The sequence below is a fragment of the Cebidichthys violaceus genome, unplaced genomic scaffold (assembly GCF_023349555.1).
Source record: "Cebidichthys violaceus isolate CVI_PGR_0920_01 unplaced genomic scaffold, fCebVio1.0.p SCAF_37, whole genome shotgun sequence".
Lineage (NCBI taxonomy): Eukaryota > Metazoa > Chordata > Actinopteri > Perciformes > Stichaeidae > Cebidichthys > Cebidichthys violaceus.
This window is the reverse complement of record NW_027176561.1, coordinates 1,133,079-1,158,660: the sequence shown is the minus strand read 5'-3', so window position 1 is coordinate 1,158,660 and position 25,582 is coordinate 1,133,079. Positions and strand designations below refer to the sequence as shown.

The 25,582-nt window shown below is 41.8% G+C and overlaps 3 protein-coding genes across 5 annotated transcripts in view; 1 reads left to right on the top strand and 2 right to left on the bottom strand.

The window, feature by feature from the left end:
• nfil3-4 (nuclear factor, interleukin 3 regulated, member 4) overlaps nucleotides 1-1,053 on the bottom strand; it is a 6,467-nt gene extending 5,414 nt beyond the window's left edge. The window contains exon 1 of the mRNA XM_068726007.1: nucleotides 939-1,053. The gene's annotated coding sequence lies outside the window, so the exon portion shown is untranslated. The remainder of the gene's footprint in view (nucleotides 1-938) is intronic.
• Nucleotides 1-25,582, top strand: part of atp8b3 (ATPase phospholipid transporting 8B3) — a 42,336-nt gene that overhangs the window by 9,577 nt on the left and 7,177 nt on the right. Inside the window, exons 3-20 of one of the 3 annotated variants that reach the window (XM_068726005.1) lie at nucleotides 13,763-13,845; nucleotides 13,971-14,059; nucleotides 14,319-14,377; nucleotides 14,868-14,953; nucleotides 15,102-15,215; nucleotides 16,122-16,220; nucleotides 16,866-16,927; nucleotides 17,952-18,024; nucleotides 18,274-18,344; nucleotides 19,260-19,351; nucleotides 19,488-19,646; nucleotides 21,337-21,425; nucleotides 21,506-21,699; nucleotides 21,828-22,036; nucleotides 23,024-23,055; nucleotides 23,743-23,899; nucleotides 24,118-24,306; nucleotides 24,446-24,558. In XM_068726005.1, coding sequence (XP_068582106.1) covers nucleotides 14,353-14,377; nucleotides 14,868-14,953; nucleotides 15,102-15,215; nucleotides 16,122-16,220; nucleotides 16,866-16,927; nucleotides 17,952-18,024; nucleotides 18,274-18,344; nucleotides 19,260-19,351; nucleotides 19,488-19,646; nucleotides 21,337-21,425; nucleotides 21,506-21,699; nucleotides 21,828-22,036; nucleotides 23,024-23,055; nucleotides 23,743-23,899; nucleotides 24,118-24,306; nucleotides 24,446-24,558 — 1,764 coding nt within the window. In that variant the 5' untranslated portion in view covers nucleotides 13,763-13,845; nucleotides 13,971-14,059; nucleotides 14,319-14,352. Of the gene's footprint in view, nucleotides 1-13,688; nucleotides 13,846-13,970; nucleotides 14,064-14,318; nucleotides 14,378-14,867; nucleotides 14,954-15,101; nucleotides 15,216-16,121; nucleotides 16,221-16,865; nucleotides 16,928-17,951; nucleotides 18,025-18,273; nucleotides 18,345-19,259; nucleotides 19,352-19,487; nucleotides 19,647-21,336; nucleotides 21,426-21,505; nucleotides 21,700-21,827; nucleotides 22,037-23,023; nucleotides 23,056-23,742; nucleotides 23,900-24,117; nucleotides 24,307-24,445; nucleotides 24,559-25,582 lie in introns of those variants that run through there. The other 2 variants (XM_068726004.1, XM_068726006.1) reach the window with 2 other exon arrangements.
• si:dkey-172o19.2 (uncharacterized) lies at nucleotides 3,756-5,822 on the bottom strand. Its single transcript, XM_068725991.1, has 2 exons — nucleotides 5,776-5,822; nucleotides 3,756-5,117 (listed from the first exon to the last, which is right to left on the bottom strand). The coding sequence occupies exon 2, from the start codon at nucleotides 5,111-5,113 to the stop codon at nucleotides 4,064-4,066; it is 1,050 nt and encodes a 349-aa protein (XP_068582092.1). The 5' UTR covers nucleotides 5,114-5,117; nucleotides 5,776-5,822; the 3' UTR covers nucleotides 3,756-4,063.

The window sequence follows — 25,582 nt, the reverse complement described above, 5'->3', positions numbered from 1 at the left end:
GGTCAAACTGCAGCTAAGAAGACCGTCATTTATTTAATTTTATATTTATTTTATTTTATTTATTTAAATGGTGATTTGTTATTAATTATTTGCCGAATTCTTTTGTTTTTTTAATTGTGATTTGTATATATTATTTGTGTTAAATCTTGTTTGTATGTCCAAAAATCTTTGTTCATGGTATGATTAAAAAGTTGACACTATCATCTTTCTGAAGGATTCATTGCAGACCTGTTACACTAGAGAACAACATTCTACTTTTGTAGTGTAAAAATGACCCCCAAAATTAAATATTAATATTACAGTTTGCATGACAGACTTTTGTGTTAGGGGCTACTTCTTCTATCAACAAGATACACAGGGATTTAATCCCAAAACAATCAATAAGGACCATTAGAGTCACACTGTTCTAATTGGTTTCACAATTTCAATCACAGCTTTGGCCAATTTATAAAAACATTATCAACATTTTACTGTAAGGACTTTTGCAATATGAACTCACCATGTCCAAAACTGTCCTAAATTATCTTATATATTATAAGATATTTACAAGGTAGTAACACTTCCTCTTCCTCAAACGATACTTGACAGATAATATAGAATAACTCGTTCTAGTAATCTATTCTGAATTGATTGATTTTGTTTTGATAACATCTATATTAAAAACTGAAAAGCTCGGTCTCTTATTCCTGTATTTTGGCAACATGGAAAAATGTTTGACGCTGACTAAAAGTTTAGCGAGTTGATCACCGATTTCACAGCACACAACATTGAGTTGTTGTTGTTCTGCGATCCGCACAAGAGAATGGTAGTTTATGTGTATTAAAAATAACCGCCTACTTGGTCACTAACGCCTAAACCATTTCCTCCCTTATATCTGTTGTCCGTTTACATACATGGTCCAAACCGCTTTAGATGTGAAAATGAACTTGAGGCCTTACCTTCAACTGCAGTGTGCAGAAAGTCCACGACCCAAGAAGTCAGCGTTGTCTCTCTCTCACCCGCCGATGAACGCACAGCTCGGAGCAGTGAACTCTCCTTTGAGACGGCGTCATGAGATTGATGCACATGCCGGCAGAGGGGGGCTCATCGTGTCTTGTTGCTCTCAGTCCGATCTCCTTCTTTGCTGTCTCTGTTGTCACATGCAAAGTGTCTGACTGGCCCCCCTTGATCTTGATAGTGTTGTGGTGTCAGAGGCTTTCCCACACAGGGTTCTCACCTGTTCCATGCTGTCAGTTTCAAACAGACATGTTTTGAATGCTAGAATTTCAGAAGGATGTGCATTTAACACCCCCAGAGTATAGTAGTACACCATTATTTAATGAAGTAGATCCACGCATTTTGTTTGGTCTCTGCAGTATTTTTCTGTACCGTCGCTGCATTATGACGTGTTGTGGTTTCAATTACATATTTTAAACACACGCGTTTACATGTCCGGTGCTTACCTGATGCTTCTCTCCAGAAACCACTTAAACGTAGCAGCAGTACAAGATATTAAGCCTCAACGCCCGGATATATAAAGATATCGTCTAGAGTTATGTGTCTTTCAGATATTTACGGTACAGCGTAACTGAGACGAGTAAAGTGAAGCGATAGTCATCATGATCATTTGTTTTGCATGTGTTAAATAAATCTTTGGCACCTCAGATTCACAGGAAAAAAAAAAAGAGAAGTGTTTGTCACTTATCAGCGTAGATGTCAAAGTTGCAACTAACTGTCTGCATTTGATGTCTTCTCACTGATCTGCTTTTTAAAACGCACCATAGAACCACTTCTTATATATTAAAGAACATTCACTTGGCATTATAGGATGCTTTTACCTCAACCCCCGTTTCTATGTATAGACATCGTCGCATGTAGACCAGTAAGCTGTTTGCTTCCTGTTGTGATGCGCTTAACGTGTTGATGTTAGAAAAAAAATAGAGCTCCATGTGGACCTTTATTGTAGTCATATGTGTATGTTTAGACTTCTTAAGTCTGAAGTATGTTACATAACTGTTTAGGTTCAACATCAGTTGACATAAAACACAGTAAAAAAAAAAATACATATATGTGAACCGTATCTCCCAGAATTGATGATTTAATAGACGGACATTTTTCAACCAGCAAATTAAGACAATTTTGTGTTGGTGTTGGTTTCCAATTTGAGATGTACCATGAAGTCCGACTAAATCTTCCTCACATTCCTTATCTGCTGTTGCAAAGTTCCTACGTCAGCAAAACACATTAAATTGATTTTAGTTTGAGAAAACAAGTTCAAGGTGTTGACGCTTGTGCACAAAACCTATGAAGGTTAGAAATATTCAGGGTTCAAACGTTGTCATCAGTGCAACAGATGATATTAAATGCAAATTGTTCTAAAAGATTATTGGATTCAACACCAGCTGTGTGTCAACTCTGTCTTTGTGTATATTGCTGCATTAAAATCCAGGATGTGCTGCCTCTTCACTTTTTTGGAAGTTTAGTTCAAACTTATGTTTTCCAGCGTTTACTTCATTCACCTCTTAATAATAGCATTTTTGCACCTTGCAGCGCAATAAAAAAAGATGCATAGTTATGGGAGAGGCAGAAATTACACAACTATATTTTTAGGAAACAATAGGCCTCTGGTTTCAGTTCACTCTCCACCAATGTTGTGTTGTAGCGCCCTCTGCTGGTGGCCTCGGGAACATTGGGACCACCTGTAAAGAGGCCATTACAGAATATGGTTCAGAGATGCAAATAACCAGGAGTAATGAATACGCTTAAGACAACTCTTTTGTTACAACAGCAATAAACATTAACAACTAAACCTAGCCAAAAAGCACCGTATATGAAGCTTAGAGTTTAACCTGCTTTACAAAGACTTTCATGAAAAGTAAAACTTTTTTTGAAGCAGGCTCAAGATGATTGGCTTGTGAAAATGCATTCGCCTGGACTACTGTTTTATTCAAGCTTATTTGAGGGAGGCAGTGCCAGTGAATAGACTGTCAAATGGATGGATTTTCCCTGCACTGCATGCAATGGAATACAAACTTCTAGATGCTTCCACAGTGTTGCCATCATTTGCACCAATCTTGCTGCAGCCTCCTACATGCATACTATGAATATATATTACCAGAAATGAACAATACATAGATAGGTAGGAGATTACTTTATTTTGGTTCATCATGTAACTTTTTTTTTAAACTTTGGGATTTTTTTCCCCCCAAATGCCATTTAGGACTGATCTTTAAAATATCATTAATCTGTCTTTTATTTCCCCAACCTATGCTAAAGAAACATGTTGCAGAGCTATGACATAAGCTATTGACAATTTCATTAAAAGTGGGGAAAAAAAATATTTGGCAATACAGTCGCGCACCAGTCATTTGAAGGAACCTCGTGGTTGCAAGCATTTAGTCATTGTATTGATATCCAGACTTAAACAAAAAATTAAGCACAAATGAACTGCGTCCCCTGATGCAACAGAAGATGATGTAACAGAGCTGTAAGCCTACAAATGAACGGTTCAACGTTTGTTTTTCCATTGAATCGCAGGCTGCTGGGAAATCACGCAGTACGGATAAAGGGAAATACCACGGTGGTGAAGTTTTTCACCGCAGATAAACGGTAAAAATTAAAAAATAAAAATCACAAACTATGAATCTTAACCCCACCAAAGTCTACCCAATGTCTCTAATATAATCATGACAACAAATGAGGTTGTTGGTTAGTATATACTTTAATGAATCAAAGTAATACAATATTTGAAGCATTATCATCCCTATTGCTAACAAGGTTTACAGTTATTCTAAAGCACTGGTTTGTGCGTGCAATGTAACCGCTGATAGAAAAAAATTGAAACACGTTTGAAACCACAGAAAGTCAGACAGCAAATCCACACAGTGTGCTGCATTAGAATATTCTGTATATTACGGTACAGCTTGAGCCCGCTGTAATCTGACCAAATATGACCAGGTAATTGAACAATATTGAACTTTTTAAACCCTTCTCAAGTTATAACGGCTCATTTTTTTATAATCCACATCTGTAATTACATGTTTACAAGACGTCAAGCACCAAATGCACAGTAGGCTTTGTTTTGTTAGCGTCCATCAGGACTGAGGTGCATCCCGAGGGGGGGCAGCCCCGCCGGTCCACGGCTCTTGAACAGAGAGTCCGCCTCCACGCCGAGACCCTGGCCTGGTCTCTCCCGTATGTAGAGAGGCAGGTCCGGGTAGACGGCCGGTGGGGCCAGATAGGACGACCGCCATGGCAGCAGAAAGTTATTGCGCATCACTGCCGAGTGATTGAGATGGGGCCAGTTCCTATGCGACAGAATGGACGCGTGGCGGAGTGCGTCAGGCGTGGGCGGGAATGCCTCGGCGGGCTTGTGGATGTCGTCGCTGGAGGAGACCTGTCGCTGAGCCTCCATCTCTGCTGACCGCCCGGCCTCCAACGCAGCTCCGGGAGAGAGGCCGCGGGGCCCGTAGAGGGGGGAGATGCCTCGCTGCGTGCCACAGTTGTGATAACCATGTGGATTAAAACCACCAACGCCTCTTGGTGAGCTCAAGCAAGGCATCTGGGCCTCAAACGGGTGGGTGGCTGTTTCTTGTTGCCTCGCGCCCAGGAATGAAGCCAGGCCGCCGCCACTGCTGTGGCCCCAGAGTCGTGGCTGGAAGAGGGCAGGGAAGTGAACCGGTCGAGGTGATGGGGGCAAAGTAGAACCCGGTGCAGTGGATGTTGCAAAAGCGGAGGCCGCTTTCCTCCTTTCTGCCCTCAGGTCGCCTCGATGCATGCTGAGCATCTGAGCGCGCAGCTGCGCGTTCTCCTCGCTCAGAGCCAGCAGCTGACCCTCCAGCATCAGGTCGCTCAGCCTCCTCTTCTCCCTGGACCGCTTGGCCGCCTCGTTGTTCTTGAGTCGCTTGTCCCAGTAGGCGGAATCCTTCTTGTCCGTGGGGATCATCTCCCTCTTGCGGCGTGCGACGGGGCCGCTCGCGTTGGCCCGCAAACGCAGGAGACGGCGAGTCAGCATGGAGGACCGTGTCATCGGGAAGAGGAGTCCCGGGTCCGGATCGTGCTCGACTGAGGAGGAGGAGGAGGGCTGGCACGGAGCAGCTGCCCCGTGACCGTCGGGGCTCCTCGAGGTGGACATGGAACTGCAATAAAAAGTTTTTTTTATTTTATAAGAAAAAAAACTGTCAACTGCAGGCTACTCTTAAGTTTGATGTTCTTCATTCAAATACTTTTTAAGTTACTATATTATGTATTCCGATTAAATAACCAATAGAAGTTAAAAAACTAAATGTATTAGTTACGAAGTTATATCTCATTTTGGATATGAGCTTTTAACATAAAGGTACATTTCGCATTACACTTGAAGTACATTTTAGACTACTTGGATAAACTTTTTCTGCAGGATTTTCATGGTGGAGCATTTTGCATTGTGGTAGGAAAGGATCGGAACAATCTTTATTTTCGGTTAACAGAAAACACGAGAATAAAGCATTGGAAAATATAGCAAAAAAATCCTGTTAATTGGATATTTGTAACCAGGTAACCATAAGTTAGTGAGTATTGATTAATAACATTTAATCTGTTGTCTCCCACAAACCAAGTCAAAGCTGACGGTAAGACACTACTTGTGGGATGATTTGGCGGACAGGATCGACTTTGAGAGAGCTTCTTGTAATTTTGCAACACACACACACACACACACACAGTAACGTACAGAGTTTGGCGTAACATATTCAAAATAATTATATATCAACAAGTGTGTGGATATTACGTGTTTGCCCAGAAAAGACATGCGCTTACCTGTCGATCACAATCAGCGGTGCTGAAGAGAGAGCAGGGCTGCTGTCCCCGCGCGCACATTATACCGAATGCGTGCAGCCAATCGCGTCGTGTCCTCGTGCTGTTTTGTTTAATATGTGTGGAAACTGATCAGCAAGTTCACTTTGGAGAGCGGAAGTCCAAGACAACATGTGTGGTCACGATCAAACCAACAGGTGACAGCGAGATGAGTCACTTCGGATCATTTGCCCTACTTTATTTATTGTTCTTGTTACTGCACAGTGATGCGCATGATCATCTGCACTTTGGCTGCAGAACAGTACGTTGATGCAGCTGGGTTATTCCCTGAGCCGAATAGTGTAGCCTATACAGCAGACATTGCACGAGGAGTTGCATTAAAACAAACAAATCAATATTGGTGAGTGATTAAAAAAGTAAATTCTATAGCTTATAGAAATTTGATTAATCAGAAACCATGATTTAAAAAAAAAAACTGAAATAAATGAGAGGTAAAAGAGATGTTATTAGAAATATTTATTTATTATGGTAATTTAGTGATACATTTACCCGTTTAAACCTGAAAACATTATTGACATCCTCCAAAGTTGCTCTCAATCTACAATGCTCTGTTGCTCAGCATAACAACTTGTGGATCCTATTTCTCTTCAGATGGAAGACTTCTCCCATTTCAATGGGAAAATGATTTTTGCTGAATGTGAATGTCAAACAGTACATTTTGCATCTGTAGCTCCTCCCCCCCGTAACACACGTGCCCACAGTGACATTTAAAGAGGGCTTTTGATTGGTCCTACTAACCTAATGTCAGTGTTGAAATGATGTCACCAAATTGTATGTTTGCAAACTTTGGGATTCAGAGCATTAATATCGCAGCAAACAACAAATTGCTATGTAAAGATATAGTGGAGCAGACTGGTCTAATCCAGCGTTCTCAGCAATACCTACTAAAAAAATAATGAGCCCTTATTCGTAGATATCCCCCCAAATGTTTGTGTATGTTATCCACATAATCTTGAACGATCCTAAACTAAGTGCTTTTGTTGCCTCAGCCTAACTGAGTTTCCTGTGAAGACAGAAGTTTATTTTGGAAAGACACTATGCAAGTAATGAGTGAAAATTGATACGTGTTGCTGGCTGTTGTTGTGGAAGGCCAACGCTGTTAGCTCAAGCTGCTAGCTCAAGCTGCTAGCCGCCGGCTAGACGATGTGTTACATTCTAGCTTTTCAAGATTTTTTGAATTAGCTAAGTTCCTTAAAGGGTCATCGTTGGTCAAACGCCATGCACAATTCTTTGACGCCTCTTAATTTCGTACTTCATTTTTAAAAGTATTGAGAGATTTTGACATTTGTTTGGCGGTGCATTGACCATTTTGTGAACGCAAAACATCAGCTCACATGGATGAATTATGAATGCTCCGCATGGTCCGTCCCTATTGGTTAGTCCATTGATCCATCCGTCCAAAGAACACTTCAGAGAGAGTTCATGTTGGCCTTAAAACCAATGAGCCACACCTGTACTTTGATAGTAATGCTAACATGTTATGCTAAATAGATAACAAACCGTCAGAATGGGCAACCGCTCATCCTCCACCCTCATCTTGAACACAGGAGCTCCGCAGGGCTGTGTGCTCAGTCCGGCTCATTTCACCCTTTACACCCATGACTGCACCCCCATCCACTCCTCTAACACTATAGTGAAGTTCGCTGATGACACCACTATAGTGGGACTGATATCAAACAACGAGGAGGCGCTTTACGGAGAGGAGGTACAACATCTGGTTGAGTGGTGTACTGACAATAACCTGGTCCTTAACACTACAAAAACCAAAGAGATCATTGTGGATTTCAGGAGAACCAGGAAGACCACACCTCCCCCTCTCCACATATACGGTGAGGTGGAGAATGTAAGTGAAATCAAATTCCTGGGACTCCACATCACAAAGGATCTGACATGGGCCCTTAACACCCCCCCACCTGGTGAAGAAAGCCCAACAGAGGCTCTTCTTCTTGAGGAAACTCAATAAAGCCAAACTCCCCTCTCAGCTCCTGGTTAAGTTCTATAGGAGACTGCCACTGCGCCACCGTGTGGTACACCAGCTCCACTGCAGAGAACCGGAGAGACCTGGCCCGGGTCAAAACAGCGCAGAGGATCGTAGGAACCAAGCTCCCGACTCTGGACACAGTATATGCTAGCCATCTACACGAGAAGGCTAGCAACATCAGCAAGGACCCAACCCACCCGGGGGACAAACAGTCTGTTTGTCCCCCGGCCATCGGGGAGAAGGTACAGAACTATAAAAACATGTACAAACAGACTGAGGAACAGCTTCTTCCCTAGAGCTGTAGCCTCCATCAAAAGCTGTATGGTTTACGATTATTTTTTTCTCAGCTGTTTCAGCTAGCTCTTAACTACAATGCAACTCAGACGTTACATCTAGCTCTTCCAGCATCCATCCATCTTCACTGGTCCAGATACCATCCACTGCATCCTCGGGTGGTATGTCAGATTGTGTGATCTTCTTGTGTGTTCAAGCCTTGCATTTTCTTAATTCCAAAGTCTGAAGCCCAACGCATACAAGTATGAAGCTCAATCGAGTCCGTCCTCATCGCCTCAGTAATTATCCGGCTGTGCAACAAGGTATCTTGTCGTTGGAGAAAACCAGAAATATCAGCTGCAAAGTTCCCCACAACTATAGACCTTGGCATGATCGAGTCAACACAAGAAGCACCATTGACGTGCTCAGTCTTCCATCATGACCACCTCTTATTGTAAGTTCTGTCATTGAGAGAAACAGTCGGGCTCGAAAACAACTCCCCCCCCCCCCCAAAGTGGTGAAGACTGATCTGAACGGCACCACCGCACTAAACAATGACACCAAAATGGAAAACCAAACCACATCGTACAAGATCACTCTTCTGCAGTTTGTGCTGAACATGTCACTGTGGCTTGCTGAGTGTGGGGGCTGTCCAAATCAGTAGGGGGGGATGTCCTCTGAGCCATCAGCTCTGTGTTTTCAGAAAATTCCATCAGATTTTTCTTTCTGACTCACTGTAACCACAGACACCGCAGTCAGCCATGTTCCAACACTCAGTAAAAGTTAGTCTCCAGATTTCTAAAGAGGTAGTAACATATCAGATTTTATTTATTGATGCGGATTAGTCTGAAGGGTTTGATGAGAAGTAAACATATTAACATGTGTTCTAAAGCTCATACTAACATACTTTTGACAGAAAGATTTAGTATGTCAGATGCAGTATGCCAAAAAAAACAGTATGCCCTACTGCGTCCGGTCACATTTTGCAGTATGCAAACCAGCAGGCTTCTCTGGCTATTCTGACCCACAATCCTCTGCACAGCGGATATGTGTATTTGTGAAGGTCATGCCATCTAATACAAATGTCAAATGATACAGGTAAGGGTTAATTAATAAGTTATTCAGCTTTGATTGACTTTACTGTTGTTCAGTACTGACTGTATCTGCTCCCTTTGAGGATGACTCACTGCGCAAATGAGCACAATCAGAAAGCACTGTGGTACATCAAGGTATGCCAGCATAAGTTATACCACTGCCACTTTCTCATTGTGTGGCAACACCCACATCCTGTTGCAGATGATTTCTCTGTGTGTTTGATTAATCTCGAGCATTAGGAGGGGTTTTATAACAATACAGTGACCGCCCAGTGCAGTCAACACTTCGGTCGGAGAGGTAATCACGCCTCGTATACATTTCTCTCAAGGGAGAGAATGACCAAAAGGCAGCTCGCTGATGACCACCTTGCTGCTCGTAGCTTTGCTCCTTTCCCAAAATAAAGATGCAGTGGGCCTTCCTCGCGAGTCTTTGTTAAAGGTTAAGGCTGGTTTTAAATGATACTTTTCTTATTGTCAGCAAAACAAAAGCCTGAAACCCAACAATTAGTTTCAATATCTTCCCAGCCGGCCTGTGGCACTCACTTGTTCATACAGAAGACATCGGTCCTTAAAACGGATCACAAATTTATTGATTCATTTTTTAACAGTAAGCACTGTAGCTTCAGCAAACACAAGTTAAACAGGACTACTATTAACTGGATTAATACACGTATGGTGCTGGTAGTACTGCATCTGTATGATCGCAAACACTTACTATACCGAGTTTGTTTGTGTTTAGCATTATGTTTTGCTACATTTTCCATAATTTCCTGGTTGATTGAAAGCAAAGATTGTTTTGGTTCAGTTATTGTTGATTGATTTAGTCTTCAGTTTTGCTACTAGCCATGCTTTCTAGGAGTTCAAGGGAGAGCCAACCAAACCGGCTTTCACGCTTGTGCTGATGTTATTAAAGGGACAGCTCAGATTCTTTTGAAGAGGAGTTGTATGTACTTATACACAGTCAGTGTATTATTTACAGTAGATGGTGGCACGCTCCCAGTTTTGAAAAGCAGGCGGAATTACCAGCATGGAAGCTGTTGTTGTTTTTTTATATTTGTCATCCGTATATTTGTATATTTATTTGCCCTCCGACAGAAAACTGAAGCCCTCTCTTTAAAGCCAGAAATTCGTTTGACAGAAGCAGTAACTTTACCTAACAGATCGCAGGAGCTGCTGGTCTACTGCTGTCATTGGTTAGTTGGGGGGGGGGGGGGGCGTACCGACTGCCATGCACTGACTATTGTCTGTGGGGGGTCCGAAGGGATCAGGGATTGACAGTGGTCCGTTACACCCGCTAGTGACATGTTTCTCTGCACTGTCACACTTTGCTCAGGTGTAAAGTCACCAATGGCTCAGTTAGTCATCATTGGGGGTTAGCCTAACCAGTTTGTTCTTGTGAATTTTTATGTTATGTCACCCCCCACTCCTCTCTCATACACACACACACACACACACACACACACACACACACACTCTCCCACCCAAACACAAACCCCACCATGTTCTACTTTCGACACGCTGCAGTACTCTGAAACTCCACTTCAAGAAATACCGCTGCTTTGTCTTTGCTTCATCTTAACCTACTTCACACCGCTTGTATATCATGTCAAACCCTGTATATTTTTACAACCCTCTTAAGGGGTTTATATATGTGATATTTTGGGGTCTGCTGGCCTGATTCCTTCTCCTCAACTCACAACTGAGCAGTTAACCACTTTTTACAGGAAGTTGAGTTGAGGGTATCGTCTCCTCCTAGTCGGCTGCAGTGTGACTCTTGCACAGTGCCACTTAAAAAACCCTTTACAGTTGTAATGTAGGTCCCCTGTGAAATAACAGCATTGAGAAGCTTCCCACAGCCCAGAGCTGCTTTCTCACACTCACTGTAGTGAAGTCAGAGGTAGTCTGAGGGTCATGGACTGCTGAGATCCTGTGAGATACAGAACGAGATGAGAACGAACATATGTAGTGGAAACTCAGCCTTTTGTTTCTAACTGTGTGACAAAATGCATAGAGATAATGCATGTGTTTGTGTGTGGGTCTTGCAAATTGTGGTTTTCATGGTTGTGTGTAATTATGATTTCTCTGTGCTCATCAATGCTTTTAAAAAAAACACACTTAAGTGAAAGAAAGGAGTCAAAAAATGTGTCAATATGTTTGGAGTACAGCTCAATGACTTCCTCAAGATATCAAGAAATTAATCTGTAATTGTACATATCTGACGGGCATTGCGGTTTTTTTAAGCCTTTTCTGGTTTAGCAGTTTGTTCACATTAACATTTTCTAATGAAGAAAACATGAGGAAGTTAAACTTGTCATCTCCTCCTCTTGTGTGTTTCTCACTGGCTGCTGATGCTGCGGTAAGAATGTGAATCTTAGCTAGATGTGAACTGGAAATGTTTCATTTTTAGATATATAATAAGTGACGTCTTTGGCAGTTGGTTCCAAGAACTTAAAAGTTATAGAAATTCATAAGAAGTGCTGCTAATGTTGGCAGCTAGCACACGAAACGGCATGAGTAATACGATTATCTAAAGGAACTCTGTTTTTGACTTGCCAGTTTCTTTCTTACTTTCTTACTTCTAGCAGAGACAAACTAGGAGTATATAGCATACATACGTGCATTTAAAGTGCAATGTTACATTTTGTCTCTCTCAAAACATTACTCACATGAAGTCCATATGTACATTAAATGCTGTAATAATCTCAATCTCTTTTCGGTCGGTATGGACAGGAGGAATGATTAGAGCTTTTTCAACGTAGATATGTGATTTCAGACCGACTTTAAATAATGTGAGACTGTTCTTTTAGTGTTTTTCATCGTCTGTCTTTTTGCTTTAAGATTACATTTTTAATTTCTCATGCTGCTCATTTCTGCTTACAATTTCCAGATGCAATTGAATATTTTATTTCTCTATTTTGAAGAAAGAATTACATTTTTGGTTTGGGATTTATGACTTAGATTAAATATTATTTCGAAATGCTCATGTTTGCTAATTTGAAGAAAGATAGGATCAATTTATATCGGAGTAGAAATTAGACATGAGACCGTTCTCCTACGTGCTGATGGTTGTGAGGTTTAGCAGCCGTGATAGGCAACGGTTACACTGTGGTGGGAACGCCTGGCCTATTGACTGCCATTGTTTGTGGAGGCCTAAGAGCGTGCGCCACACCATCGGCACATCTCCCTAACCACTGTGCTGCACAGCCCAGCTGTAAAAATAGATAGGAAAGATCGCCCTAGATATGCACACACACACACACACACACACACATATATAAGACGTAACATACGCACACCTTCAGGTGTTGATATGTGGCATTTGTGGGGACGACCTCACTTACATAGGAAAGAGAAATGAGACAAAGATATGAAACCACAAATAGTACATTTAACTGACATTGAGAGAACATATATATATATATCTATCTATCTATCTATCTATCTATCTATCTATCTATCTATCTATCTATCTATCTATCTATCTATCTATCTATCTATCTATCTATCTATATATATATATATATATATATATATATATATATATATATATATATATATATATATATATATATATATATATATATATATATATATATATCCAGCGAGCTGCCTTTTGTTCAGAGAAGCCATTGTTGTCAAATTCACCCTTTTTGACCTTCATCTGATGGGTAAATTGCAGTGGGTGCTTACCTCCACCAGGTGGCATTAGATTCATGAAGAAGGCAGAAAGGTTAACTACAGCCCTTATATAAATAACGCACCGCTTTACTTTTATCTAAAGACAAACTTTATTCTTTGTGTTTTAATGTTTCATTTTTCACATCCAGTATAACTCAAACTGTGACTGCCCCTTAGTCATGTCATGAATAAAATAACATTTTTTTTTGTGTTTTTGGAAGCACACTGTTAATTAGGTCAGAGGAATTTATCAAACGTTATCTAGACTAGTGGCAAGGTTTATTTAAACTATATTGCATAATACACATCTTTTGTCAGATTAGATTTCTATACAAAATATAATGATAAGGATAATACTGTATGTAGAGAGAGATTGCGGGAGAAAGGAGAAAAAAACACAACCTGTAAATGAGAATCCGAGTTTGACAATGCAAAGTTTTGCTGCTTTCACATGACTGTAAACCAATACTCCCACTGTATCACCACTACCCTGCTGTTGCAAAGATTTTCTGGGACACCGAAGTTGTCTAGGTTAGTTAGAACAGTTCACCCAGATAGTCTCCAATGTTTGTTTGTGGTAGTCTACTCCTAAAGACTAAAGATGTTTCTGTTTTTACATTTTAATAGCTGTGGAAAATGACATAAACGAAACTGTGATTTAATATGTTTATGCTCCACTGGCCTTGGTGCCCCTCCTCCATTCCTCCTCCTCTCCTCAGATAAGGTGCACAGGGAGACCGGTCTGTGATACCGGATCCTTCACCTGGGAGTGAGAGGAAGGCGGGGCCCCGGGGCGTACAGAGAAACGAAGGGGGGGGATGGATGAAACTGGTGTGTGTTTATGAAAAGCAGCTGAATAATGGTTATGAAAACAATCATGTTTATCTACATCTGTGGTCGGTAGAGCTTCGTGATTGATGACTCGGCTGCATCACCTGGCTGCGAGTACGCCACAATGCCCACGGACAGAGCTGGCTAACAATGCAGGTAAGTTGTGTGAGTTATTACAACGCTATTACTATTAACAGCTATTGTCGTTAAATGTGTTCTGATGACTTAGCAACAGGTACAATGTGGCGTGCTGATTTTTTTCTCCATGTTAATCCTCGCAGGTTTGATTCAGATGGTTAGATCGGAGCAGCCTCGGGTCTCTCTTACCAGGATTGCTCATCCAGCTTCCGGAAGAGATTCAGACAGAAGAGTTGGTACATTTCTAAGTATTTCATCATATGGGAGAGAAAAAAAACAAAACAAGCCTCACCTCAGTAACATTTTGTTTATTCAGTCGAGGATGGGTTAGTTTGTAGAGCTTTGGTGAGGACTTGGTCTTTTTAGATCCGCGTCAGTGATTTCTAACCTTTTGGCTGTAGCGTCATGGTAAATGAGTGTAATGAGTAACAAGACGGTATCTTAGAGAGGCTCACCAGCAGCCATTTCACTCTGTTGTCTCCTCCATGTAGCATAACCCAAGTCGACAAACGTCTCCTCTGCATCATGGCCAAGGAAAGCCTTGAATCTGGTACGTCTCTTTTGATCCTCATCCTCCATTTTCCTTTTTCCTCCACCTGATGCTCTGTGTCTCTTTTTCTCACCGCGTCTACTGACACGCATTCAGAGGCGAGCGGAGTTCAGCGTCTTTGATTTGAAACGAAACGTACTACAACATTCGTATCCATTTACACAAACTGTCAGTGTCATATACAGGCGACAGCCGGTATGTGATCTTTAATGTAGATTGAAATATTCTCCTATTGGGGATCACGTTTCTTCAACAGATGCTATTAGTTGTTTTTTGCCTTCTTGAGGCAACGCAAGACTCCCTTTGAGATCCACATTAGCCCACCACATACGCTTGCATATTAATACACATTCACAGAAGCACGCATACACACTTCTCATGTGTACTTCTCACGTCCCATCTGTTGTCTGCAGATGTAACATGATACATGAAGTGATTGTTTGTGAATGGGTTCTGAGAGCTAATACTCGGCCTTCCGTGTGTCTGACAGGCCTTACATGGGAGGTGAGGGCGAACAGCGGTCACTACCACAAGCAGAAGAAATCCTTCCTGTGCTTTCGCTGGGGGAGATACGCGGTGAGTCACCCGCGCATGCGCCTCTTTCCCTCCACAGTGTAATCTAACACCTGTTGGCATGCTGATGCACAGAGGAGCAGGTTAATGTGCTAACACTGTGTGTTTCCCTTGTGCTTCTCCCTCTGTTGGCGTTCGTGTCGGTTGCCAGGACAATCTGATCCGCAGCTACAAGTACTCCCCCCTGACTTTCCTGCCCCTGACACTGTTTGAACAGTTTCAGCGAGTGGCCAATCTCTACTTCCTCCTCATGGTGGTGTTGCAGGTCAGATGAAGTCTCTGCTGGTGTAGCTCATGCTTTGACTCTAGATGATCTTTTTTTTTATGTGCAGACAGTCTGAAGTCATGGAAATGATGGCCTGTTGTTTATTAGCATATGCAACGCCCCCTAAACACTATATAATGAAAGGTGTTGTTGCCGTGTGCAAATACTCCGGCACATAACCAAGAAAAGTCTATAAAAAGAAGAACGTCAGCAGTAGTGAAATCAAGGTACTGTTAAACAAATTTAAACAAAGTAGATGTGTGATTTTCCTGCACTGGTGGTTCTGGAAAATCAAAAAGCATCGGAAGTGCAGCTGAGTGCACAAAATATCATCCAAGGGCTTTTTATAGTATTAATTGTGATCAATGGACCAATAGTATTTCTTTAACCTAGAAATGTAATAATTAATGTGGTTTTTTATGTTTTTAAAATGTTAAATGTAAGTTTCCTTTGCATTGGACAAAAAATTGTGGACTGTAAAAACAAGATGTTTTTTTTCTTATCTTGGTAATAGTCGAAGAAAAGAGCAACATCAGTGAATCCCAGAAATCAATGGGTGCTGAAAACAAATCGTGAATACTAACAAAAATCTGAGGAAATTATTTTTCATTCACCTCAACTAAAAAGTTCTTCAACAGGATGTCGTCTTATTTAATCCCTTAATCGGGACATCATGAGTTCCATTAGTACAGTTTGACAAAATCCTTTTCACTCAAGGTCCACTTACTATATTTTTCTTAATTTGTTTTTTGCTTTATTATCATTTGTGGAAGCACTTTGTGTGTGTGTGTGTGTGTATAGTTTATACGGTATATGTGTGTGTGTGTGTGTGTGTGTGTGTGTGTGTGTGTGCGCCTGCCTGCCTGCCTGCCTGCCTGTGTGTTCGTGCTTGCATGTGGTTTCCAGTGTGTCCCTGCCATCTCAGCCATTCCCTGGTACATCACCATCATCCCGCTGACCATCGTACTCTCTGTGAGAGGGATAAAAGACCTTGCCAACGACATGGTGAGACTGCCAGTCACTCCGTAGTGCCCCCCTCCCCTCCCTCTCTCACCCTGGTGGAGTCTGGGGGGGGGGGGGGGGGGACGACGACATCCCATCAGCGGTGATTCCACCCGCTCACACACAAATGCATCTTAAACACAAATATATACGACCGGCCTCGCGCATGCATTTATGCACATAGCACTTAAGAATGTGTGCACTCTTCTCCCTCCTTCATTGTCCGCATTGACTCCTTGTCCTCTCCTCATTGACAAAACCAGTCATCCCAGTAGCATTAATTTTCTCTCCTATCATTAAAGCTTTTCCTTTTAAATGCAGGCGTGATGTTTTGCATGGAGAATTCTCTGGTTAAGTGCATCACTGAGTTACGGTCGTTAACAGCTCTGGGTGAAACGCTTGCTTGACCCCTCTCTATTGACTAATCATTTAGTGGAGGGTGTAAATCTCCCAGCTGGTGTCACTGTAGAGCCCCGTAATGGCGGTTCTCCTTTCTCCTGTTCAACCTCTCACGGCCACCCTCACTCCCTCTCGCACGTTCCCCGTCCATCACTCTTTTCCTCCATCCTTCACGCTCCTCAGTCTCATCTCTGTCTCTTCTCTCATTCTCTTTTTGTCTCTCTCTTTCTTTCTCCATCTGTGGTCCAGGCGAGGAGACGCAGCGACGCTGAGATTAACTCCCGACCCTGTGACGTACTCATCTCCCAGAGGTGAGGACAAAGACAGTTTGTTATTCTCTCAGGACTTCCAGTTTGAAACGGCCCTGTAATGAAGCTCTAATGAAGTGTGAATGAGTGAATCCCTAAATGGTCCCTTTGTGCATTAGAGCAGGGCAAAAACATTTTCCACACCTATTGGAAGACACGAACTTTGACCAACCTCTTGATGACATCTTCTCCTGTCTTCAGAGATACGTTGGCCTCAGTCTGTTTTCTGAGAATGTTACTCTCCTGATAATACGCTTCACCTTGTGAACTAAGAGACGATGTAAGAAGATCATTTGTTCACTAGACTACCCTCAAGTGTAGTAACCGCTTGAGATCCGCAATAAAGACCATTGCTTTTTAGCACTAGCAGATAGCATTTCAGTTAAAGGCGTTGGCATGTTTCGCTGTAAAGTACTAGTATAGTCACATATATCAAGAATACACAATGATATCGGCACATCAAACGGTTGGCGGAGCAGGTGTAAAAACAAATATGTCTGCGATACGGAGGTACCTTGTTTTGCAACTTGTGAAATAGGTCAAATTTGCCCCAGTTGTGCCTGTTTTCATGATTGTCTCAGCGACCGCAACTGTTGTTTAGAATGTGTAAATATCAAAAGAAATCCAATATTGTGCATAACTAAAAAATATTTCACTTATAGAAGGAAAGAAAAAATGTGTGTTCCTGAACTTGTAATGTTTTAATATATAGGCCACATCTGCTGTTCATTCATCATTTACATTTAGTTGATATATTTGGTGTGTTGGGTTAGTTTGTGTATTTAAAATGAATAGTTTTGGGTTTGGATATTTTCAAATTTGATAGTGGATTTTCTTTACCTTTGTGTCTTTAATATGAAATCTTGTAAAACATTACTTCTGCTCTATGAAAACAAAGTTGTTATATATGGTAGCATTGCATATTTAAGAGTTCTGAAACCAGCAAATTTAATAAAATGTCGTCATATGAAAGCCGTTGATTATTTTTTTTTCCATTTGCTCACCCCTCGTCCGTCCATTGTCTCAGTTTCAACAAAGGACAGTGGAGGGATCTGCATGTGGGAGATGTGCTGCGGATCCACAAAGACCAAGTCATCCCTGTGAGATTTTCAATTTATAAAACACGGAAATGAACAGCAGTACAGGAAACAGTGTCTGAGTATTAATTGTTGCTTAAGGAGGATACGATTGCATGAATTGCTTGTTGACCTACTCTGTAACCTGAAAAGCATAGGAATCAGCGTGGCAGCCTGCAGCTGCTAAACGTTTCCTAGCTCTATTTGTGTGTCCAGTAACTTTCTACGAAGCACTCTTTATTTAATTTGACTGTTTTCTCTATTTCCTCCCAGGCTGACCTTCTCCTCCTGTGTAGTTCAGAACCTCACAGTCTGTGTTATGTGGAGACAGCAGATATCGACGGGTAAGAAACTAAACCTCAAATTCAACATTTAATTCATCATATATCATGTCTGTACTTCATGATGATTATACTGGTAATATTAGTAGTATATTAAAACAAGTAAAAACAATTAAGTTCTGCAACATAAACTATATTATTAAAAGAAGTATAGTGTAAAAATATATAATTTCTATACTTTATATTGATTTTTAATGACCAAGATCATCGGTCTTCTGTTCTTTTGCCATGAGGACAACAAGAACTTGGTCACTAAAGGTCTAAAATCATTCATACGCTCTGGGTCAGCGGATCAGAGGCTTCTTGGTGGCTCAGAGAAGTGTAAAAGGTCTACGATACATATGAGCCCGAAACAGCGTGGGATCAGTGAAGGAGTGCTATCCGTTTGCACAACATGAGACTCTTTGTTACCAGTTAGAACCAGTTTGAGAGGTATACCTGCCTTGTGGTTTATTGCAAAGTAAATACCTTTTAATGAGTCTATATAATTAAATAAATTTCTTCCAGACTTCTAAACAGCAGACGTGCGAATCAAGTAATTTGGTCCAAGTCTCGAGTAAGTCCCAAGTCACTTTTTCTTAGGCCAGTCGAGTCGAGCCCCAAGTCAAGTCACTTTCCCCTCCCCAAGATACTGATAAAGCGAAAAGACACGGTATCAGTACCTGCCTAATAATGATATTATTGGCAAATATAACAAACTAGTTCAGGACCCTTTACATCCTTTGTTTAATGAATTTAAATGACATCAATAGATAATTTATTCCATCCTCTGTCATCTTACTAAACAATAAAAAATCGCAAAGGAAGCGATATAGCTTAATGATATAAGGAAGCGTATGTATATCTGTGAAGTTGGAGACAAATTCCCACACGAGTGGACAATAGAGATGTCCAATAAAATGTCTTTTCTTCCGACAGAGAGACTAATCTCAAGTTCCGGCAGGCGCTCAGTGCCACACACAATGAGCTGACCTCTCACCCCTCAGAGGAGGCGCTTGCGGCCTTTGATGGTGAATAAATGTTTTTCTTATTAAGAATGCAAATTCCAATGTGTTTAAAATGGAGCAAAAGCAAACAAGTAAACCATTTTACAGAATTGCATTACTTGGCCAAAGTAAGAGCAAATGTAACCTGCTCACTTTACAGGTGTCGTGCTTTGTGAGGAGCCCAACAATCGCCTTTACACCTTCAGAGGCCAGCTGCACTGGCGAGGAGAGTGTTTTCTGCTGGAAAATGAGCACGTCCTCCTGAGGGGAACAGTCCTACGCAACACAGAGTTTGCCTACGGCTTGGCCGTATACACTGGTACATGTAGCAGGATTTATTCAGCGTCGAGAAGGGGATTTCTGTGGAATTTCTATGCCTGAGATGTTAGTGAGCGGATAAACGATACAGTTTTTGTTCAGAAAATGGGTGCTAGCTACCGTCAAACTGGTCTGTCGAGTCTAAATATGATCTGAGGAAAACAAGGTGAAGAGAAGCTCTTGTGTTTTGCACAATGACCAATAGCGGTGTATGATAACCAAGATAAAAATGTTTTTGTGTCCATGCCACCTATCCTCATTTCCCCTTCTACTGTGGCCTCCGCTTGTTTCAATGACAAATTTTATTATGTGCAATACATTATACTGCTAATTATGGACAGTACTTAACTCTTGCAGCTGTGTCTTAAATGTGGGTCTGTTAACGTCTGGCAGATTACAGGCTCCTCCTGTCTTTTTAAGTGATCATTGATCGGAGATTACTGGACCAGGCGGAGGTGTCATGGATCTCGCTGCTATGACCCTTTTCAGTTCTGGTAAAACAGATCAATAGATCAAATTCTTCCAGAGATGGGTTTCATAACATTCATCAGAGACTGTCTATTGGTGTGACCCCGGTTCAGCCTGATTATAACTCTTAACCCCCCCCCTCACACACGGTTGACACGGCCTACTTTAGATTATGCATGATCAGGGTTGATGTTGTTGCAGTCGGATGAAGTCGGAGTCAGTTTCTGTTTCAGTTTGAAGATATGGCAAACCATTCTCAGGCAAATTGAGTTCTCCCTCCCAACTCGTCAAATACCGATGTTTGGTCAGTAGCCCTCGGCGTCTGATACGGACGCACCGGGGCATCCTTTAGCGTCTTTAGAGGCACCCGACTTTCGACTCACTCCCAATGTAAATCCATCCGCATCATTAATAGATGGTCAGAGCAACTGGCGTAGTATAAAGAGCGAGAAAATCTGCATTGGACAGAAAAGGTGTTTGGATGGGTCAAACAAACACAAGACTTTCACCCAGGAGACCACTGTTTCTGTGTTTTATGAAGCCAATTCAATGTTAAGTTATTTTAACCATAGTTTTGTTGTCACGTAACTTAACCAGCGCTGCGGCTGTATGGAACAAGTGTAATTAGTTTTAACCCCCAACCAGGATCTTTTCCTAAACCTAACCAAGTAGCTTTGTTGCGTAAGTCAACCTAAGATCTAAGTAAACCTACTTTATTATTTGTGTATTTTGAAAAGAGACTGTTTGCATGTAATGAGCGGAAACTGTACATTTCTTGAGATGATGGAAGTCTATTTTTTTTTTTAAAGACACTATGCTTATGATAAGCAGAAACTGACACGCCGTCCCTGAAAAGTCCAAATCTGACTCTAGAGGGGTATGTAGGACGTCATAGTTTGAAGTGTTGGACCACTGACCAAGTGTCTGCATATGACTTGAGTTGGAAGTGAGAATGTGTTGTCTCAGTATGTCTATAAAAGATTGAGACATCACTAGAACTTTGTTAATCCCTGCAAGGGAAATTCTCCCTGACCTCTCAGCAGCCGGGTCAAACACCCCACGGGAACTGGTAGGGATGCAGCATCTTTGCTCAAGGGCACGTCAGCAGTTGCTCACTGACACAAGGGCTTGAACCTTCACCCTCTGGCCGCAGGATGGCCTCACAACTCGCCCGGGCAGGCCGCCGGAGCGATGGCATCTAATAGCTGTCTGCTCTGTACCAGGCGCGGACACCAAGATCATGAGGAACTGCGGGAAACTGAGAGTGAAGAGGACTCGAACGGAAAGAGTTTTCAATAGAGTGGTGATGGGGGTGAGTGGGTGAAGGGCAGGTGGATGACGAGCACGACAACTCGAGGAGTTATTCTAAACTGTGTGTGTCTGGATCTGTAGATCGTCCTGTCCGTGCTGCTCACAGCTCTGCTCCTTGCCATCGGCGCTGGCGTGTTTTCGAGTTGGGTCATGAGCCACACGGGGACTCTGTCTCCTATGGTGGTTGACGGCAACCCCGTCTACACCGGGTTCCTCGTCTTCTGGAGCTACATCATCCTGCTCAGCCCGGCCATGCCCATTTCTCTCTACATCTCGTTAGTTCCACCCACAGCACTGCACTCAATTTAAGGAAAGAGAGGAAGTCTGAAATACACCTGTGTTTGTGTGTGTGTGTGTGTACTGTCTCACTGTGTATGTGTCCTCCACGTCTGTGTGTCCACAGGTTTGAGGTGATCCACTCGGTCCACAGCCTGTTTATCGGCTGGGATATGGAGATGTATTGGCAGCGGGCAGACAGACCGGCCCAGGCCAGGAATACCTCACTGAACGAGGAGCTCGGCCAAGTGGGATACCTGCTGAGTGACAAAACTGGGACACTAACGCAGAACCGTCTGCTCTTCAGACAATGCTGCATAGCTGGGGAAGTCTATGGTAAGACATCAACTGAAACCAAACCATCTTATATTATATATATTTATCTCTATATTTTATTATGCATCTAATTATATTTTAATTGTCCTTCTTAGAACAAAACAACAACACAATGCCAGCACAAAGTATCTTATTCTGATCTCAAGCTGCACGGCTAGCTCGAAATTCAATTTCCAGCCTCACTCTGACATTTGAACAACCTCACTCTGACACGTCCAACAAATAAAATCAGTTTTTTAAATTGTATCTTGCACTTTTAACGGGATGCACATCAAATTCTGAAGTCAACATGCTCTCAAAATGCATCTTCACAGGACCTTAAAGGGACTGTTCAGATTTTTTGAAGTGAGGTTGTATGAGGTACCGATCCACAGTTGGTGTATTACCTACAGATGGCATTCAGCACACTGGAGAAACAGACAGTACCAGCAGGAGATCTTTAGCTCAATTCAAAAAATCTAAACTATCCCTTTAAGCAACTTTGATTGTCATCAGGAAGCAGTCATGTTGACTATAATATTAAGACAAAAATAGAATTCTTTCTCATCCCTTTTTGTAAAAATGAGATACTGATTAACATGACTTTAATAATTATTTACTTTCTTACATATACATTTTTGTAACGGAGTTTGTTAATGACCACAGAGCCAGGTTTCGTCGCTGGCTCACAGTGGAGCAAAGGTCCCTCCGGGGAGCCGGCTTCCTCAAGACAGAGACAGCGGGAGACACTTACCACGCTCACGCCCAACAGACACAACAGAGTCCATCTACTAAATATTTAACACTGGCTCTGCCCACTGAAGACAAGCTGTAATTGATACCTTGTCAGAATCACATCAACCATATGTCTGAGTCACTTCCTGGTTCATGTTTTTTTTCTTTCCTTTCTTTTTATTTTGGTTTGCACATGCTAATCATGTACTTTAACTCCATTTCAAATCTTCTTTTTGCAAGTTATTAAATATATTAATTTCTCGACTTTCACAGGTGATGCATCAGTCACGGCAGAGGACACAGAGGTATAACGACTCTCAAATCTGCATCTTTTAACTGTAATTTGTTCTTTCCTTGCCTCTTCTTCATGTATTTCAACCTAATTCAGAGGTATTCTCAAACCTTTCTTCATGGTAAATCTTTTTCTCCACTATGTGCCTGGTTTTATGTCATGTTCAAAATAGATTCTCGGATCCTGATACAAAATCAATTCTCATTGGAAAATTGTAAATAGTCTCTGATATTTCCCCTGAAATACCAACATGTTAGCAGATGGCGGCTTTGTCAATCCTCACATTATAATTAATAGTTTTATATGAGAGGAGCTCTAACCAAACAAAGACGGTTATTTTATCCGGCGGCGACTCAAATGTCGACATGAAGGTGAAACGTTTAGTGAAAGAACAGGAATCTCTGACACTAAACTCTGAACGCTGTTTCAGTCATCCTGTACAGATGTTGTTCTTTAATTAATGAGAACATTACATAGTATGAAATTTAAATTTTGCACAGATGTTCATGCATGTACAGAAGAACAAAATAAAATAAATAAAGTGAGGAAAACAATAAAAACAGATCTTTGGAAGCTGTGAATCGATTCAGAATCGTAGAAAATAAGAATCAAGATTTTATTCCTCCCTAGTTGCAGCACTGTATAATATCAGTGCACAGTAACATTTGGTGCGCCATCTTTTTTCCCTGTATGTGTGCAGCCCATGGACTTGAGCTGGAATCCGTTCTCCTGCGGCGGGCTGTTCATGTCGGCTCCCGGCCTGTTGGAGAAGCTCAGAGGACAGCAGTGTCCATTCAGCAGACAGTTCCTCAGAGCGCTGTCTCTATGTCACACCGTCATGGCAGAGTTGAAAGAAGGTTGTGTTTGTGTGAGCGTATCCACTTCTGTTTGTGATTTCAGATCAAAGTAGTGTCAGCTCTCATCCTCCATCTGAGAAAAGTGTCAAACTTCAGAAAACACTGGTTTATTCCTGATGAAATGTGTGTGGGATTCATGCTTCCACTGTTTTTTGTGGGGGTTTTTCCGGAAGACAACTTGTTTACATTCACCTTGCATGTTGGCTTCATTCCTCCAGAGGCTCCGGTTTACCAGGCTGCGTCCCCAGATGAGGAAGCTCTTGTTGGTGCAGCCAGGGAGCTGGGCTGGGCCTTTCTCTCCAGGACAAGAGACTTTGTCGTTGTCTCCGAGCTGGGTGTCACTCGCCAATATCAGCTGTTGGCACTGCTGGACTTTACCAGCAAGAGAAGACGCATGTCTGTACTGGGTGAGAGTAGCCCTGTGAATACACACTAACAATATATCTACAATTTCTTCTTATGTTTTATAATTGTACTTATGCTAAGTTCTTCCATGTCAACTTCTTTCTGAAAAATGTATCCATACTGTTTTTTGTTTTTTCTCAGTGCGGGAGCCGGAGGGTGGGTTAAAGCTCTACTGTAAAGGGGCAGACATTGTGATCCTGGAGAGACTGCAGAAGGACTCTCCATATCAGGAAAGGATTGAAAGTGCCCTGGAGGTGAACTGGAGCTTCTACTGAACCGTTACTGTGTGCTGTTATTGAGCCTACTTTTTTATATGACACTCTTAGTATCTTTTGGTTTCCATTTCAGTATTAAAGAAGCATTTTGCCACTGGAAAGGCTTTTCATAAAACTAGGCTTTCTATGAAAGGCGCAAATATTTTTGAAATTGAGACTACATGACCAGAGAAAACAGAAAAATAGGTTTGTGGTTCCCCCTTTTGCTCAAAAGTAGAACACCTACAACAACCAGAATGCTTTTGGGCTGGTTGCCGCCACTGAATAGACAAAGTATGGTACTATTTTCAGTGATAAAACCTAACTAACTGTTTTACTGTGTAATTTTATAAGAATTTGTTTTATTTCCGGCATCCTGAAACATGGACTCCCCTGTCCAAGTTACATGGCAATCCATCCAGACACTACACATAAAACTGTAATTAGATGCACTAGATCAGTCCTCTGTGCTCTGTGAATATCTCTACCAAATTCAATCCATCCAATAGTTGTCAAGATTATCACTGAAAGCCCAACATGTCAACCTCATGCTGAAGCTCGAGGGAGGACCGCCAAAAAATTCAGGATTCATCATCTGGGGACGATGAATATATGAACACAATTTCATGGCAATTCATCCAGTTGTTGTTGGTGGACCGACCGACGTACCAACATTGCCATTCCTAGTCCCAAGCTGCTAGCATGGCTGAAACATATGTACCTAAAGACCACCTTTGTGCAGTAAAGGTGTTTCATCTGTACTCAACGTACAATATCTTCCATCGCTGTTGTCAATGGTCTGATTATCAACGCGTGTACACACTGCATTGAGCATCTGAGAAGTTAAAAGTTCTTGATCGATAGACCTTTCATGAGAGGAGCAGCAATCTTGTTTTGAGATAGTTGAGGCATGAACCGCAGTGTTTATCTCGTGTTTCCGTTGTCAGTTCCTCAATTTTGCCCATAAGATCACTCGGTAAATAATGTGCAGCCTATAGTAATGTGTTAACTTATCTTCTGTCAG

What these genes read in the sequence shown, in the direction of transcription:
- si:dkey-172o19.2 (XM_068725991.1), bottom strand. Translation starts at nt 5,113, where the DNA reads ATGTCCACCTCGAGGAGCCCCGACGGTCACGGGGCAGCTGCTCCGTGC.